General features: G+C 37.8%; 1 protein-coding gene and 1 long non-coding RNA gene across 2 annotated transcripts; both read left to right on the top strand.

Moving 5' to 3' along the window:
- On the top strand, positions 1-2,672 carry LOC128219663 (uncharacterized). The gene is made up of 3 exons (XR_008258618.1): positions 1-133; positions 1,800-1,946; positions 2,546-2,672. It is a non-coding gene; the product is annotated as an uncharacterized LOC128219663 (long non-coding RNA).
- A 693-nt stretch (positions 2,673-3,365) lies between these two features.
- On the top strand, positions 3,366-16,266 carry LOC128219662 (calcium-activated chloride channel regulator 1-like). Its single transcript, XM_052927556.1, has 14 exons — positions 3,366-3,466; positions 5,359-5,530; positions 5,812-5,927; positions 6,292-6,404; positions 6,872-6,998; positions 7,517-7,626; positions 8,023-8,322; positions 9,311-9,520; positions 9,914-10,139; positions 10,396-10,539; positions 10,827-11,033; positions 11,564-11,812; positions 11,959-12,171; positions 15,980-16,266. Exons 5-14 carry the CDS (start codon positions 6,881-6,883, stop codon positions 16,090-16,092), a joined length of 1,890 nt encoding a protein of 629 aa, XP_052783516.1. The 5' UTR covers positions 3,366-3,466; positions 5,359-5,530; positions 5,812-5,927; positions 6,292-6,404; positions 6,872-6,880; the 3' UTR covers positions 16,093-16,266.
- Positions 16,267-17,364: the final 1,098 nt, after the last annotated feature.

Genomic DNA, 17,364 nt, shown 5'->3' with positions numbered 1-17,364 from the left:
CGTTTTGTTTGCTTTGGCTTTCTTCATAGGGGTTTGTTATGGTGTTACATTAAAAGACAATAGATATGAAGGGATATACGTCGCTGTTCATGATCTTGTGACCGAAGATCAAAGCTTAATCGACAGAATAAAGGTAATCTTGAGTTAATTATCACTAATTTACTAACATATCAAAATATTGTTTTCAAAAGGTGGAAGACGTACTTTGTATAAGATTATAAATTGATGTTTTTCTTAGTTCGTTGTATCAACGTACCATGGGACATAGATGCTAGATAGTTATGTTGTCTAGTATATTTCGTGTTTCTTTAATTTCTTTAAGTTCGGTCGTTCGTCCCCTTCAAATTAAATAATCATTTTGACACACACTCACTCCTTATTATGCAGTGGTGTTGCATGTGCAAGTGTGCATAATGCTTTAATCGTATTTTCAAACTAGATCCGGTTGATAATCGAACAAACAGTGTGGTTGTTTGAATGTTTTGGAATCCAATACACTAGCCAGCCTCACAGTATTAATTACTTAAAGTGACACTTTTATTCAAAATCAATACATACACATGTATAACAAACATAAATTTTGAATGACAAATCTTGAACAACTTACTAAATAATGCATTTATGGAAAATGTTAATACTGATATCAAGATTGTAACAGTGTATTAAATAGCTGAAACCAAAATAAATAAATTAAATGATTGGTGAACGCTTAAATATTTAAAGTTATCTACTATAGTCTCATGAGGTAGAAATACCGTGTTTTCTGCACAATAACTTCGAATTCAACTCGGAATTCTTTATAAGAACCATTGCTTTCGACATGCATAAATGTTTTCTAGTACATGTATATTTAAACAATTGTATCTATTGGGCTAAATCTTTTTAGGAGTAATAGTGCATCTTTAAGTAAACTATGAACGTAACTTGTTAGGAAGTTAGGCTTGTTTAATTCTACATTTTGTTTTCCTGATTTTATTGGTGGCAAAAATCAATACGACAAGACTATGGAATGTTAAGAATGCATAATACATTGGGTACTTCTTACATTGAATTAAATATATCTATACAGATTAAAGACTATTCTACTAGTAATATTTGGACGTTAGTCAAACTTTTGAATGAAGTCTTAATATATTATAACACATTGGGTCACAGAAGGTAACATCTTTTAATAAAAATAATTGATGTGGTGCAATACTGATCTATTTATTATAAAAAATGGCATGGATTTTCTTTGTTAATCAATGCCTGTATACCAGTTCGTAAATGCGTTTTTATATTCGATGTTTGTAAACTTTAATCGGAAGTTGTTTTATTTGCATTTATTGTAACTCGTATGATTGTATACGTTTGTGTCTCGTGTTCATTGTCGTCTGGGCCTTGTGCCTTTTAACAGAATTTGTTATTGAATTTTTCACTACTGGGCTTGTCCCTGTATTCTTTATTGTAATATTGGAAGTTAATTTAAGCTGTCGGATACATGTTCGTCACAAATGACACATTTCAATGAAATGTTGATAGTTCTCATCCTGCACTGATAAAAAAGAATCAACACTTGACCTCATCCGTATCTATACAATGAATACTGGGTCCAAGCATGCATTTGTAAACCTTACAGATGAATAAAACATGACATCACCTGTTAAGGTCTGGCTTTTGATCACTAACAAACCTCTATACAGATCAAAACCGAACATTGAGCAAAACCATTATAAAGATATGTCCTCAATCAACCGTCGCATACTTTTTGCAATATTGCTCGTAGAGTCGTAAGTGGTCTAACATTTTCAATTTTCTAGGATATCTTTACTGCCGCATCACGATTGCTGTTTAGGGCTACGGAACAGCGCGTGTATTTTGGTGAAATCAACATCGTCGTTCCAAGATCCTGGACACCACAGAGGGACGCCCAGCCAGTCCAACAGTCCGAGCGCGGATACTTCAAGGTAACAACACACGGATAAGCACGTTTAGTATCAATGTCTTTCAGATCAGTTCCTTGTCATAAAAAGTAAAACGCATGAAGGATGCAGTTTTGTAGGTTTGTGTTATCATCAGCTGTTTAAAAAAGTGCAACACCAAAGTCCATATTACTAGTGTAAATGTTCCATATCTGGTAATTTCTAAATCAAAACTGAAAAAAAAAATGGTTACGGTATCTAGTTTTTGTGACAAACTGTTTTTTATGACAAAAACAACGGAAAATCCATGGAATATGAAGTCAAGTTAAAAGAACAACAACGTGATGATGATGATGATGATGATGATGATGATGATGATGATGATGATGTTGATGATGATGATGATGATGATGATGATGATGATGATGATGATGATGATGATGATGATCACGGCGACGATGATGATGATGATGATGATGATGAGACATTCACGGGTGTCGTTGTTTTTAAGATCATATTCATGGTACAATGCATTTAATAATGGTAGTCCATATGATGAGACATGCAGATGACTACCTCGATGACTTTCGGCAAGACTTGTTTTACAATTCATCCGCATCGGTTTCAAATTAGTTTCATTGCAGGTAGAAGACGGACAACTGATAACCCCGAGGACATTTGGCAATGATATTTGTGGACAAGGAGGAACGTACACTTATCTCCCCTTGTCATTCGTCAAGAACACATCCAGGACTGATTTTGAAAAACACGGTAAGACACTACGAGGGGGCTGGATTGGAATGAAACTGAAATATTCCATGTGAATTTTAATTGCAATGAAAAATTCGTACACAATCATTCAAGCGCAAATACTCCTTCTCTGTCAACCAGGACGTGAAAAATGTCAACACGATTTTTTTCTTTCATTTTCGCCCTTCGCGTTGTCGCATTTTCAAAGGAATTCAATTTTGTGAATTGTACCATCAATACTGATATCATTTAAAGCTGTATTTTGCATTTTAAAATGTTGGTGCAATGGACGGATGGCATAGAAAATATGAAACAATGAAAGATAATGCAAAGGCGATAAAATAACAAAATTATTATTTGACACTATTGTCTGCCAAAACAGACTTTGTAAGATTTTCTCAAACCTGTAAATAAATAACAAAAGCGATAAGGAAGGTATTTCATTTTACAATTGCCAGTGGAAAAACGAAACGAGTGCACATAAAACAATAAAGAAAACATTGTCATTATTATATTACTAATGGAAGGAAAATTGTACGTACATGTTTTTTTGAATGTTTGTGTCTTACCTTGGGTGATATGATATGCATTATTCTTTACATCGGGAAAGTTGTTTTTCATGATTTTTGAAAGAGCGTCGGTTTTTATCCCGAAAGGTCTAATTGAATCTTTGGCTTAATCATGTTGAAACTACTTTTCACAGTGAACGTTCTTGAATGGGCACAGCTACGGTGGGGCGTGTTTCCGGAATATGGTACCGATGCGGAAGCCAAAGGGCATTTCTACCAAGCTGGAGGGAAGTGGAAACCCACACGGTAAAAGGAGTAGTATATGAATCTTAACTGATTCTAATCGTAAGTCGATGAAATGTGAATGAAGTCATTGTGGGATGGCACATGATTCAACTTTAGATGTATGTATTATGATTATCAATACTTATTTCCACTTCAGCTGCAGGCCGTGTCGAATTCTGTACTGAATGTAAGTCTTGCTCATGATGTGATACTAACTAGTTTCTTTCTATTTCAGCTGCAGTGAGAACGTCCAAGGCCGAGTGGGGTTCTGTACTAACAGTAAGGCTAGCCCATGGTGTGATACTAACTAGTTTCCATTTCAGCTGCAATGAGAACGTCCAAGGCCGAGTGGGGTTCTGTACTAACAGTAAGGCTAGCCCATGGTGTGATACTAACTAGTTTCCATTTCAGCTGCAGTGAGAACGTCCAAGGCCGAGTGGGATTCTGTACTCACAGTAAGGCTAGCCCATGGTGTGATACTAACTAGTTTCCATTTCAGCTGCAATGAGAACGTCCAAGGCCACGTGGGGTTCTGTACTAACAATAAGGCTAGCCCATTGTGTGATACTAACTAGTTTCTATTTCAGCTGCAGTGAGAACGTACAAGGCCGGTGGGGTTCTGTACTGGTTGTAAGTCTTGTCCATGGTGTGATACTACCTCGTTTCCATTTCAGCTGCAGTGCGAACGTCCAAGGCCACGTGCGGTTCTGTACTAACAGTAAGGCTAGCCCATGGTGTGATACTAACTAGTTTCCATTTCTGCTGCAGTGAGAACGTCCAAGGCCACGTGGGGTTCTGTACTGACTTTAAAGGTAGCCCGTGGTGTGATAATACCTTGTGTTCATTTCAGCTGCAGTGAGAACATCCAAGGCCGAGTGGGGTTCTGTACTAACAATAAGGCTAGCCCGTGGTGTGATACTTACTAGTGTTCATTTCAGCTGCAGTGAGAACATCCAAGGCTGAGTCGTGTTCTGTACTAACAATAAGGCTAGTCCATGGTGTGATACTACCGTAAATGACTGGGTATAAGACGATAGGGGGTATTAGACGCAGGGAAAAAATATGTGAAAAATTCGAGAAAAAAACTTTTAATCTATGTTTTTGGTTAAAAGACGCATAGAAAAAATGTCAAAATCGTCCGGCATTTTCAGCCACCATGTTTGTTGACAGTGACAATTTTTTTTTACCTAGTGTTCATTTCAGCTGCAGTGAGAATATCCAAGGCCGAGTCGTGTTCTGTACTAACCATAAGGCTAGCGCATGGTGTGATACAAACTAGTGTTCATTTCAGCTGCAGTGAGAACATCCAAGGCCGAGTGGGGCTCTGTACTGACAGTAAGGCTAGCCCATGGTGTGATACTAACTAGTTTCCATTTCAGCTGTAGTGAGAACGTCGAAGGCCACGTGGGGTTCTGTACTAACTGTAAGGCTAGCCCATGGTGTGATACTAACTAGTTTTCATTTCAGCTGCAGTGCGAACGTCCAAGGCCGAGTGGGGTTCAATACTGGCTGTAAGACTTGTCCATGGTGTGATACTGACTAGTTTCCATTTCAGCTGCAGTGCGAACGTCCAAGGCCGAGTGGGGTTCTATACTGCCTGTAAGTCTTGTCCATGGTGTGATACTAACTAGTTTCCATTTCAGCTGCAGTGCGAAGGTCCAAGGCCGAGTGGAGTTCTGTACTGGCTGTAAGTCTTGTCCATGGTGTGATACTAACAACGTTCCAGTTTGTGTTTGCATCTACACTGACTGTAAGGCTTGCCCGTGGTGTGATATTAAACCCATTTACGCTTCACCTTTATCGAAATCTGTCAAGGCCGTTGGTTGTTCCTGACTGTAATCAAGCTTATGGTGGAATACAAATGACATACCAGTATCCTAGGGCGCATTGACACCAATTTATTTCCACTTCAGCTGCAGTGAGAACGTTCAAGGTCGTGTGGGGTTCGGTACTAATTGTAAGGCTAGTTCGTGGTGTGATACAAATGATTCAACACGACGTATCCACCCCGGTTGTCGATTCTGTCCTGATCTTACACAATCGGTAGCAGGGGCGTCCATTATGGACAACCAATTCGTGGACCTAGTATGTTATAGAGCTGTTCAGGAGTGTATTGTTGCATACAAATATTTTTGTTAAATATTGCTACCTGGCTTCATTATGCTTTTGTTGGATACTAAAGCAGTCTAGCTCATTGTTATAGTCACTTATAAATATGTACTATAAGCGGAATGTGAACAATGGGTCCAACATTTTATTTATATTTTTATGGTTTTGTAATAGTAAAGTGTTGTTTTATAATATTGTAATTTGGGCTCGATGCCATTTACTTTCTAACCTGTTTCTGACCTGTTTTGTGACGACAGCGAAGGTACACCTGCAGCGAAAAGACACAACAGACTTGCAACAAACAAGCAGAACCTGTACTGAGACCATAAGAGCGTGTGGGCTGTCATGAGGGAACATTTTGATTTTACTGGAGGTATATCACAATTTACTGATTGAAAGTCACTTCGAGGGTAATTCATGCGATCTTGAATATCCTAGTCCAAATGGTAATTTTCATAAGCCCGTTATGGAGTTCTCTGTCGATTATACTTATTTTGTGTTTTAATTGTAAACAATGTAAGGTAAAAGTAAGGAAAGTAAGGTTGAGAAATAAAACAAACGATACATACAACGTCGTGTACAATAGGGCAAATGGTGTCGAGCTTGCAATATCAACTTGCATCAATGGAATTAACAATGTCGTTTCAAAGCAATGTGAATTTTGCGTTATAAACTCCACATTTTCTTTGCAGAAAATACAAGAGTAGTGTTTAAATTGTTCTTCGTTTTAATTGTAGTCCACAGTGAACGTCTCCCCGAAGACACCTACACAACACCAGTATACACCATTTTATAAGAGGTAAAGAGCAGAAAGGTGTTTGTCCTGGATAAATCAGGCAGCATGGAATAGGTATGAGGTCTTTATTAAATTCCTGTTGTAAAACATAATTTATTTAATTTTTTTTGCACGAGTATATGGGTACAGAGGAGACGTTAGAAAGAGGGGTAGATTATAACATTGGGGTTTTGAATTTTTGACGGACCAGGTCAGACCGCAGTCAGAGCAACATATCTAGCTGGTTTAACCTGTTAAGATTTATATACACCAAACATTTCCCATACCAGTGATTTTGGCAAATCTCTCTACACCAGGAGCAGGTTAAAGATAACATAATATATTTTTATCAATACCCCCAGGGTGTGTCCTCTGTCCCGCCTGACGGGATAAAACAGTTTAAAAGGTGTATGCCACTTTTTAGTAGCGCTACATTTTCTAACAACTGACTAACTAATAAGAATAAATCACTAAATGGCAGTCGATTTGAGACTCGCGCTGTATGTGGCCACTGCCAAATATGGGTATATCTTTTGATACAGGACACACCAATGAGGATAGTACGCTTGCATGAAACTGGAAAATACATAATCGAGAATGAAGACGAGATTTGTGCCGATAGCTACCTCGGAATCGTGTGGTTTAGTTCATCCGCATCTGTCCAGAAAGGTGAAGTGCATCTTTTCTGTTTCGTTGTTATGGTGTTGAACATATTGTACGATTTCACGCAATCTGATCATAATGGATCACCCTTATTTTTTCATATGATGATCAACGTGAATACTTTTTGTAACGAGATATTCCGCAGATTGGATCATTATATCAAGTTTCCCAACCTTTGAACTGTTTTGCACTACAATTCTTTTGACCAGTGATGAAAGACTGTTGACAAAAGATCATATCGCAGATTTTCATATTTCCATCCCAAATTTAATGTTTTATGGCTTAAACCGTTACTAACAGTTTAAGAAAAATGCAGGAAATATCATTTTTGGAGAGAAAATATGAACAACAGACAAAAAATGAATAAGTTGTCAAAACGTTCAATATTAAAGAGCTGAACACATAAAAGCACAATTTGCATTGCTTACTGCCTACTTTTATTTCCACTAGGCATAAACACATACTATATAAAATCGAATTGATTGTTAAAAAAAATGAAAACAAATACCGCCATAATTCTACAGCTATTACTAAGGTCGACAGTGAAGCCACGAGGGCTGCTCTAGTAGATGCTCTTCCAACGATTCCCGCTGGCGGGACATGTATCGGATGTGGACTGGAGCTTGCTATAGATGTAAGAGTTAATTCTCTCAATGTTGATTTGTCTGTTAAATTATTAAAAGCATTCTTGCTTTTATATGAAAATGGAGGTTCTATAAGAAATATTTTATCAGGACATTATTATTATATGTATAATTATGAAATAAGTTTGTCAGAAAGAGACCAAGGACGTAATGAATTACATAAGCAATATATATATATATGGTTTCTTTTAAGAATTGAAAAAGTGCTTGAGGTAAAAAAGGGTTTTCCTATTATTGGTTATACAATTATAAGATGGAGGTTCTAAACTGAAAAGAAGGAAGTAATGTTAAGTGTAAAAAAAACTAATGTGACAACCTTAAGTTAGTAAAGGTGCTAATATAAACACAACATTACAGACCATCCCTTACCCATAGTTTTTCTTCAGGAAATCATAAAGACCTTTCCCACGTCCTCAAAACATTCTGAGATTATTCTTATGTCTGATGGCGAAGAGACGACGAACAATTTAACAATAACAGAGCAAGCAACAAGAGCGAAAGATCTTGGTATACTCATACACACAGTCGCTATCTCAAACCAGTCTTCTGTACGACTCGCCGACGTCGCGAAAATTACTGGCGGGAAAAGTCTTTTTCTGGAGATTGGAGGAAATATTACGTTTGTTTCTGTCTTATCCAAAGCATTGTCGAACAGTATGACCGGGGGCGGATGTAAATCGGAGGAGGTATGATATCTGTTAAAAATTGGTAAATAGAGAAGTTGCGAAAACCACATACTAGTATTCTAGTATATGCGAATGACGTAATCCTGCTTCTGCTCGCTCTTTCATACTTGGATACCTAACTTCTCTTTCGCCTATGTATAGTTGCCACCTTCGAAAGGGAATAGTGATGTAGGCGTGTGTATGTGTGTGGGAAAGTGCCTGTGGATTCCGAGAATTTTTGTCTAGAGCGTAACTTGAAAAGTTTAAGTACTCATAGTGCAGCATGTTTTTAGTTATTACCTTTATTAATTTTCATACCTATTTTTGTTCTGGGCAGATCTTAAAATGCCCTTAAGGTATTAATTCAAATTTTATATACAGATAGAAGTCAGTGCACAGGAACCATCATTCTGAATGCAGTTTTTAAAATGATCTTTGTTTATGTTCATAGTTATTTATTTTTGTCTGGAGCATAACGTGAAATCGTTGAGGAGTTTACCTCAAACTGCATATACATATCAGAAAGATTTCATTAGGAGAAGTGCAATGCATTAGAACTAGCACTCTGGGTGCTGTATTCTTTTAGTAATTGTCCATTGTTAAAGTGGTATCCTTTGTGGTAGGGTGAAGGTGATACAGTTTATTGACGCTTTTTTGATACTACCATGAACAAATTTCCTCTTGTCTTTGTATGAGTCATTCTAAAAATGTGTATTGCATGCAGACATGGTTATCGCAGTAAAATAAAGTTAGTCCACATGTACACGCACCCGTACCTAAAGCCATTTGGAGCAACACTTATATTGTTGAAAAAATGATCTAAACGCTCGTTTTCTGTTTATACGAAAGGAATGAAGCACTTAACACTTATTTACAATTTAAGATTTAAACATCAATGTTATATACATATAAATTATGACAAATTCTACAATGTGACGCATACATTGCAAGGGGTACGGACTCGTGCTGCAATGGTTTGTTTTAGGTTTAAAATCATTGTGTCTTGTAGATGAGATCAGGGACGTTAAGGAATAGCAGCGTGTTGAATTTTAATTTCACTATCGATGGTGGGATGGGTTTAAACACAACAGTTGTCATATTTCCAAGCAACCCTGGCCTACACTTTGACTTTGAAATAAGAGGAGAGGAGGGCTTACTTGAGAAAAGTTTAAATATAAGTGAGACACCGATTATGGCACGGTTGACTGGAAAATTAACAGTAAGTTCAACTTTCTATAATGCATTTATTGACTTACTTTTCATACATAGTAATATTATCGTTGTTCTTGTTTCACGTTAGGATTATTTCATAAGTATTTACAATACCAAATGTGATGCATGTCAACTGTTTTTATTGTTTGAATTTCTGATAGCTTAAGTAACGGCATTAATATCTAGGCTTTCGCTTAACTTCAGAGGTTTTGCTACTAATGATACGTACATGTTTACAATATTTTGAAAAGAAATAAGGTTAAGACCAAGTTCCGTTGCGAAACGTTAAGGAACAGGACGAGGCGAAAGTCTGCATTAAAGTTACACATAGTTTCAACGAAATAATATTGTTAATTCATCCCAAGAGCCGTCGTTATGTGTCTTTACCATATATTTTCAGAAAGGGACATATTTTGTTGTTGTTAAAACCAAGCCTGATACAGCTATAAATTGGGAGTACGATGTGAAATCTAAATCAAAGGATAACCATCAAGTTACCGTAACGACCCGTTTCTCCGACGACGTGGTTTATACGGACGTATTGAAGGGGAATGCTCCTGTTTTGAATGCAAACGTCGTCGCCACGTCTGGATCATGTTTTGTAATTTTACGGGACAATGGAAAAGGTCACAATTCTAAGCATTTTACCTGTTTAAAATGTACAAAATGCGACTTCAACAATGTCCTTAAATGGCGCCAGGTCCTATGAATAAATTCTTTAACGTTGAAACACAAAATGCATCTGATAGCAATAGTAAGAGACTAATGACTTATGACCACTGCCTGTAGCACATGCTTAAGTGGTTTATTATTGTGAAGAATCTTTTATTCGTCCTAATGGTTCATTTGAACCACAAATGATATAGCTTCTAACTTATTTAGGTAAAGACATTACAGCAGGCGACGGAACTTATACAGGACAGTTTACATGTCCCAAAGAAGGCCGGAGTGAAACCCGCGTCACTGTGAAGGCAAATTCAATCATTATTGTGACTGGCATTGTCGGAGCCGCAACGTTAAACCCAGGTAATTACTCAATTCACTTATAAACAAGTTATACAAACGGCACATTGACTTGGTTGTACTTTGTGTTCCAATCGTAAAATGTAATATGTTGAATTGTAGTGTGAGTCTTTTACGTTCAAATAGTATTGCTATGCGGACAGTTATGCCCTTTAATCTCAACATGAATAGGCCTCCTTTAATAGATTTTTCAGTTCCGACGCTATCCGTTATTATGTTGTATTCATGTTATCCAATTGTAAATTAAACGTACTATGATTATGTTTCAACCAGTGAAACTTATTATTCAGACGCGTTTGAAGAAATCGTTATTGAGGAAAGGTTTGAAAGGTTTTCACTTGTTGAGGATGCCAATTTATCTCCAACAACAATAGGGGATACTACTTCCCCGGGAAAGATTACTGATCTCAGAATAGAAGATGTGGAAACGAATGGAAACACCCGACATTTTACAATACGCTGGACAGCAACAGGTGACGACAGATACACTGGCCAAGGTACCATGCTTGTATATTTTTGTAAGATAATCAAAACGCCCACGTTAAGAACGACCAATCTTGATCATTTTGTTGTTAAAATACTTAGTTAAACAAAATATTATTTTGTGTGAATCGTGCATAGCATTTAGGATTGAAAATCAGACACAGAAACTGCAATACATGCATTAGATCATGACAAAACTAGTGTACCCAATACCTACACGGTATTTTTGTTAATGGTATGATATTTGGCATGCTCACCTTATTTACCCTAGTTACAACAGCAGGTAATATTAACATGTTCAATTATACTATAATGCTGTAACAATACGCACCATGGCCTTTTCCCCTCGTATTCCAAGTGGTAACATGAACGCATTTATAGGCTCTCATTGACATAACACATGAATAAGTGTTGCCACTGAATACTTTATTTGAGGTTAATTTAAATCATTTCTACTTAACATAATTTCTTTTAATTAAAGAAAGTGTAAAACGAGTATTAAAATCACAATGAAGTTGGATAATTAGTTACCTTTTTATTTCAGCAACAACTTATCAATTCCGCTATGCAAACGACTTAGACAGTTTGTTAAATAATTTTGGAAATGCGCAAGCTCTGGACATTGGTCAACATAACCTTTACCCTAGAGACTCAGGCGAAGACGAGGCTGTCGATATTTCTGTAACAGCTGAAAAAGAATTTAACGAGACAGCCTTTTTGGGCATTAGAGCTTTGGATGAGGTTGGAAATGAGGGAGCTATGTCTAATATTGTGTCAATAGTAATAGCAAATGGTAAGTATGACGGTAAGATAAAGTACAATTATGTCGTAATTTATGTACGTAAGGAAGTTAAAGAAACTGACCAAACCTGGCATCAGATGACATAAATGTTTCCAAAGCGCAATAGTTTTAGACAATCGCCTTTTTTCCTTTCACAGGATTTAACATTTCCTTCAACGGAAGAACAAATCATACGTACATTGCTCCTCCGCCTATCATAGATGATGATAAAACCATCGTGGGTTTAATTATTGGTGTTGTGATCGGAACAGCAGTGCCGGTTATCATCCTCATTGCAGCATGCGTCGTTATTAATCTAAGAAGGCATAAACTAAATAACCCACACTCCACCCGAGATCCACGAAAGGAAGGTTTGTGCACACATTTTTACAAGTATTTTTGCTTACGAACACGCTTTTGAGAGGCACAAGGTAAACAATGACCCTGTCGTGAGGCACAAGGTTAAATCATGCCCCGTTTGAAGGCACAAGTTTAACAAAGAGCCTGTTGTGAGGCAAAATGTTAACGAAAACCCTGTTGAGAGATACAAGGTGAACGATGACCCTGTTGAGAGACACAAGGTTAAAGATGACCCTGCTGAGAGGCACAAGGTTAACAAAGACCCTGTTGAGAGGGACAAGGTTAACAAAGACCGTGTTGTGAGGCACAAGGTTAACGAATACCCTGTTGAGAGGCACAGGGTTAACAAAGACCCTGTTGTGAGGCACAAGATTAACAAAGACCCTGTTGTGAGGCACAAGGTTAACGATGACCCTGATGTGATGTACAAGGTTAACGATGACCCCGTTGTGAGGTACAATGTTAACGAATACCCTGTTGATAGGCACAAGGTTAACGATGACTCTGTTGTTGAGGTACAAGGTTAACGAAGACCCTTTGAGAGGCATAAGGTTAACGAAGACCCTGTTGAGATGCACAAGGTTAACGATGACCCTGATTTTGAGGTCCAAGGTTAACGAAGACCCTGTTGAGAGGTACAAGGTTAACGAATACCCTGTTGAGAAGCACAAGGTTAACGATGACCCTGTTTTTGAGGTACAAGGTTAACGAAGAACCTGTCGAGAGGCACAAGGTTAACGATGAACCTGTTGAGAGGCACAAGTTTAACGCAGATCATGTTGAGAGGCACAAGGTTAAAAATGACCCTGTTGTGAGGAATAAGGTTAACGCAGACCCTGTTGAGAGACTCAAGGTTAACGATGACCCTGTTGTGAAGTACAAGGTTAACGATGACCCTGTGTAAAGGCACAATGATAACGAAGAACCTATTGTTTGGCACGAGGTCAATGATGACCCTGTTGAGAGTAACAATGTTAACGATGACCCTGTTGAGAGTCACCAGATTAACGAAGACCCTGTTGAGCGGCAGAAGGTTAACGAAGACCCTGTTGATAAACACAAGGTTAACGTTGACCCTGTTGTGAGGTACAAGGTAAACCATGACCCTGTTGTAAGGCACAAGTTTAACGAAGACCCTTTTGAGGGTCTCAAGGTTAACGAAGACCCTGTTGAGGGACACAAGGTTAACGCAGACCCTGTTGAATGGTCCAAGGTTAAATAAGACCCTGTTGAGAATTCAAAGGTTAAAACAGACCCTGTAAAATGGCACAAGGTAAAATATGACCCTCTTGAGAGGCACAAGGTTAACAAATTAAAATTGAGATACCCAAGGTTAACAAAGACCCTGTTGTTAGGCACAAGGTTAACGAAGACCCTGTTGAGATGCACAGGATTAAAAAAGACTCTGTCGAAAAGCACAAGGTTAAAACATACAAGGTAAACGATAACCCGGTTGAGATCCACAAGGTTAACAAAGTACTGTTGAGAGACACAAGGTTAACAAAGTGCTTTTGAGAGGCACAAGGTTAAAACAGACCCTGTTGAGAGGTACTAGATAAACGATGACTCTGTTGAGATGCACAAGGTTAACAAAGTTCTATTGAGAGACACACGGTTAACGATGACCCTGTTGAGAGGCACACGGTTAACGATGACCCTGTTGAGAGGCACACGGTTAACGATGACCCTGTTAAGAGGCACAAGGTTAACGATGACCCTGTTGAGATGCATACGGTTAACGATGACCCTGTTGAGATGCACACGGTTAACGATGACCCTGTTGACAGGCCCAAGGTTAACACAGACCCAGTTAAGAGGCACAAGGTTAAAACAGACATTGTTAAGATGAACAAGGTAAACGATAACCCTGTTGAGATGAACAAGGTTAACAAAGTACTAATGAGAAGCTCAAGGTTAACACAGACCCAGTTGAGAGACACAAGGTTAAAACAGACCCTGTAAAGATGAACAAGGTAATCGATAACCCTGTTGAGATGAACAAGGTTAACCATGACCCTGTTGTGAGGCACAAGGTAAACGATGAACCTGTTGTGAGGCACAAGGTAAACGATGACCCTGTTATGATGCACAAGGTAAACGATGACCCTGTTGTGAGGCACAAGGTTAACGAAGACCCTGTTGAACAGCATTTGGTTAACCATGACCTTGTTAAGATGAACAAGGTAAACTATAACCCTGTTGAGATGAACAAGGTTAGCCATGACCCTGCTGTGAGGCACAAGGTAAACGATGACCCGGTTGTGATGCACAACGTTAACGAAGACCGTTTTGAGCGGCATAAGGTTAACCATGACCCTGTTAAGATGAACAAGGTAAACGATAACCCTGTTAAGATGAACAAGGTAAACGATAACCTGGTTGATGCATAAATCTAACAAAGTATTGTTGAGAAAAAAGGTCAACAAAGTACTGTTGAGAGTCCCAAGGTTAAAACAGACCCTATTGTGAGGCACAAGGTTAACTAAACACTTTTGAGACGCACATGGTTAATACAGACCCTGTTAAGAGGTACAAGGTAAACGATGACCATGTTGTGAGGCACGATGTTAACAAAGACCGTGTTGAGATGTTAATTAAGACGTTAACAAAGACCCGGTTGTGATGCACTTGGTTAACAAAGACCCTGTTGTGAGGATAAGGTTAACAAAGTCCTTGTTGTGAGGCACAAGGTAAACAAAGTACACTTGAGAGACCCAAAGTTAACAAAGACCCTATTGTGAGGCACAAGGTTGACTTAAACCCTTTTGAGACGCACAAGGTTAACAAAGATCCTGTTAAGAGGTGCAAGGTAAACGATGACCCTGTTGTGAGGCACAATGTTAACAAAGACCGTGTTGAGATGTTAATTAAGACGTTAACAAAGACCCTGTTGTGATGCACTTTGTTAACAAAGAACCTGTTGTGAAGCACAAGGTTAACAAAGTCCCTGTTGTGAGGCACAAGGTTAACAAAGACCTTGTTGAGATGCACAATGTTAACAAAGATCCTGTTGAGAGGCACAATGTTAACAAAGACCGTGTTGAGATGTTAATTAAGATGTTAACAAAGACCCTGTTGTGATGCACTTAGTTAACGATGACCTTGTTGTGAGGCACAAGTTTTACAAAGACTCTGTGAGGCAAAATGTTAACCAAGACCCCGTTGAGATGTACACTGTTAACAAAGACCCTGTTGAGATGTATACTGTTAACAAAGACCCTGTTGTGAGGCAAAAGGTTAATGAAATCCCGGTTGAGAGGCACAATGCTAACAAAGACCCTTTTTGCGATGCACGATCTTAAAAAGGCCCTGTCGAGATGCACAAGGTTAACAAAGACCCTATTGTGAGGCACAAGGTTAATATTATCCCGGTTGAGAGACACAAGGTTAACAAAGACCCTGTTGAGAGATACAAGGTTAACCAAGACACTGTTATAAATCACAAGGTTAACGAAAACCCGGTTGAGGGACACAAGGATAACAAAGTACTGTTGACAGGCACAAGGTAACCAAAGGCCCTGTTGAGAGGCACAAGGTAAACGATGACCCTGTTGATATGCACAAGGTTAATCCAGACCCTCTTGAGATTAATATTTATATTAAAGCACTTTGTTGCTAATGAATACCGACGTTTAATTGAATGTCGTGTATATCAACTTTCTTGCAATTAAATTGTACTAAGTAATATTGTGTTGAATTGGAATATTTTGTTCTGCAAAAATGCTAAATTGAATAGTTATACATCGATATATTGATTAGAATCGTGGCGCTATGCTTAATTGAAAGTTCGTTTTGTTATGTTACATGTACTGTTTTCAGAAACCGGCGACAATCCGTCATTCTCTGAAGGCAATCGAGCATATAACCATCAAACACAAACAGCATACGTCTACAAGGGATACGGAAGTCATGGTCAAATGGTCGTTTATTAACGTCTTTTGAATTGTCATAAACTTTAGTATTATCATTTTGGTTGTAAGATATGAAGCGTTATGAACAATCTGTAGAATCTGATTACGTTTCGATACTACGGATTTCTTTATTCTTTCTCATAATACAGAATAATATATGTTTATGTTTTATTGACATGTTTCTGATATTCGCATGTTTACATTACATACATATTGAAAAGTTAACATGTTTTAACCATAATATTTGATTGAAATAAAAGCATGTTGTTTGCTTACAAGAAAATTGAGTTTCGGATATTGTACACGCTCAAAATACAAGCGCGAGGACACACGAAATCGAATTTGAAACAAATGAACCTTATCTAACGTTGGAGTGGACCAATATTAAAGGATACAATGACAAAAAAATGCAAAAGCATATACGGAATGGGAAGAAAGATGGTTTTCACAACCACAATGAGCTGTTTTTTACTTTTGGATTAAAGTTAAACCAAACATGTTCGACCTTCCTTAGATCTTCCTCAATATTCTTCTGCATTAAAAACAATTAGTTGGTTATGTTCGTATGTCCAAGTTTCTAGAAACACACTGTCAATAATAGGATAATATATTGTGAAAACACAGCGGAAGTGGCTGCGGGTTGCAGAAAGAGAATCGCACATTCCTTGTACTAGTCAGAAATAAATGTCTGTTTTGTCTATATGCCTGTCTATCTTATTCAGCAGCAATACAAAAATACAAGAATTCCGGAAATGAATATGTCGTCTGCTTGTAGCGCCCAAATTTAAGGAAAACGAATGATTAAACACTGAATAATCATATAAGAGTGAAGATCAAGTTAAGTGTTTTAAAATCTTCCGGGTAAATAATGTTTGTAATGTATGTAACACGGAAAGAAATTCTGATAATCATACCGCAGGTTAAACAGTTAGGGCTCTTTCGTTCTCTCTGGTGGGGACTTGCATGTGCTGAAAAGACATGAAACATAACATCTCAAGGAAATTATTAGCTGAAAACCTTGAATAACGACATGACGACTTGTGACAGATTTTATTTACAAATCAAATGACTAGTACTTCAAAGAGCTGTTTCTTTGAAGATAAGAGTTTAAGACACCTACTTGATTCCGATTTACACTAATACTTGGAGGACACACGAAATGTTAGTTCGTTTCCCGAAAGTTTTACAATATGGTATCAATTAGAGAATAATATCAGTATTAAACACAGTTCTTTAGAATTATATGTCAGTAATGATAGCTTCATCAATATCAGATATTTTCAACACTAACCA

The sequence above is a fragment of the Mya arenaria genome, chromosome 15 (genome assembly GCF_026914265.1).
Source record: "Mya arenaria isolate MELC-2E11 chromosome 15, ASM2691426v1".
NCBI lineage: Eukaryota > Metazoa > Mollusca > Bivalvia > Myida > Myidae > Mya > Mya arenaria.
Note: the sequence above shows the minus strand (reverse complement) of the source record. Positions and strands in the feature narration are given on the sequence as shown.

Coding starts and splice junctions, on each gene's coding strand:
- LOC128219662 (XM_052927556.1), top strand. CDS start 6,881: ATGAGGATAGTACGCTTGCATGAAACTGGAAAATACATAATCGAGAAT. Junction 6,999..7,516: donor ATCCGCATCTGTCCAGAAAG/GTGAAGTGCATC, acceptor ATAATTCTACAG/CTATTACTAAGGTCGACAGT. Junction 10,540..10,826: donor AGCCGCAACGTTAAACCCAG/GTAATTACTCAA, acceptor CTTATTATTCAG/ACGCGTTTGAAGAAATCGTT.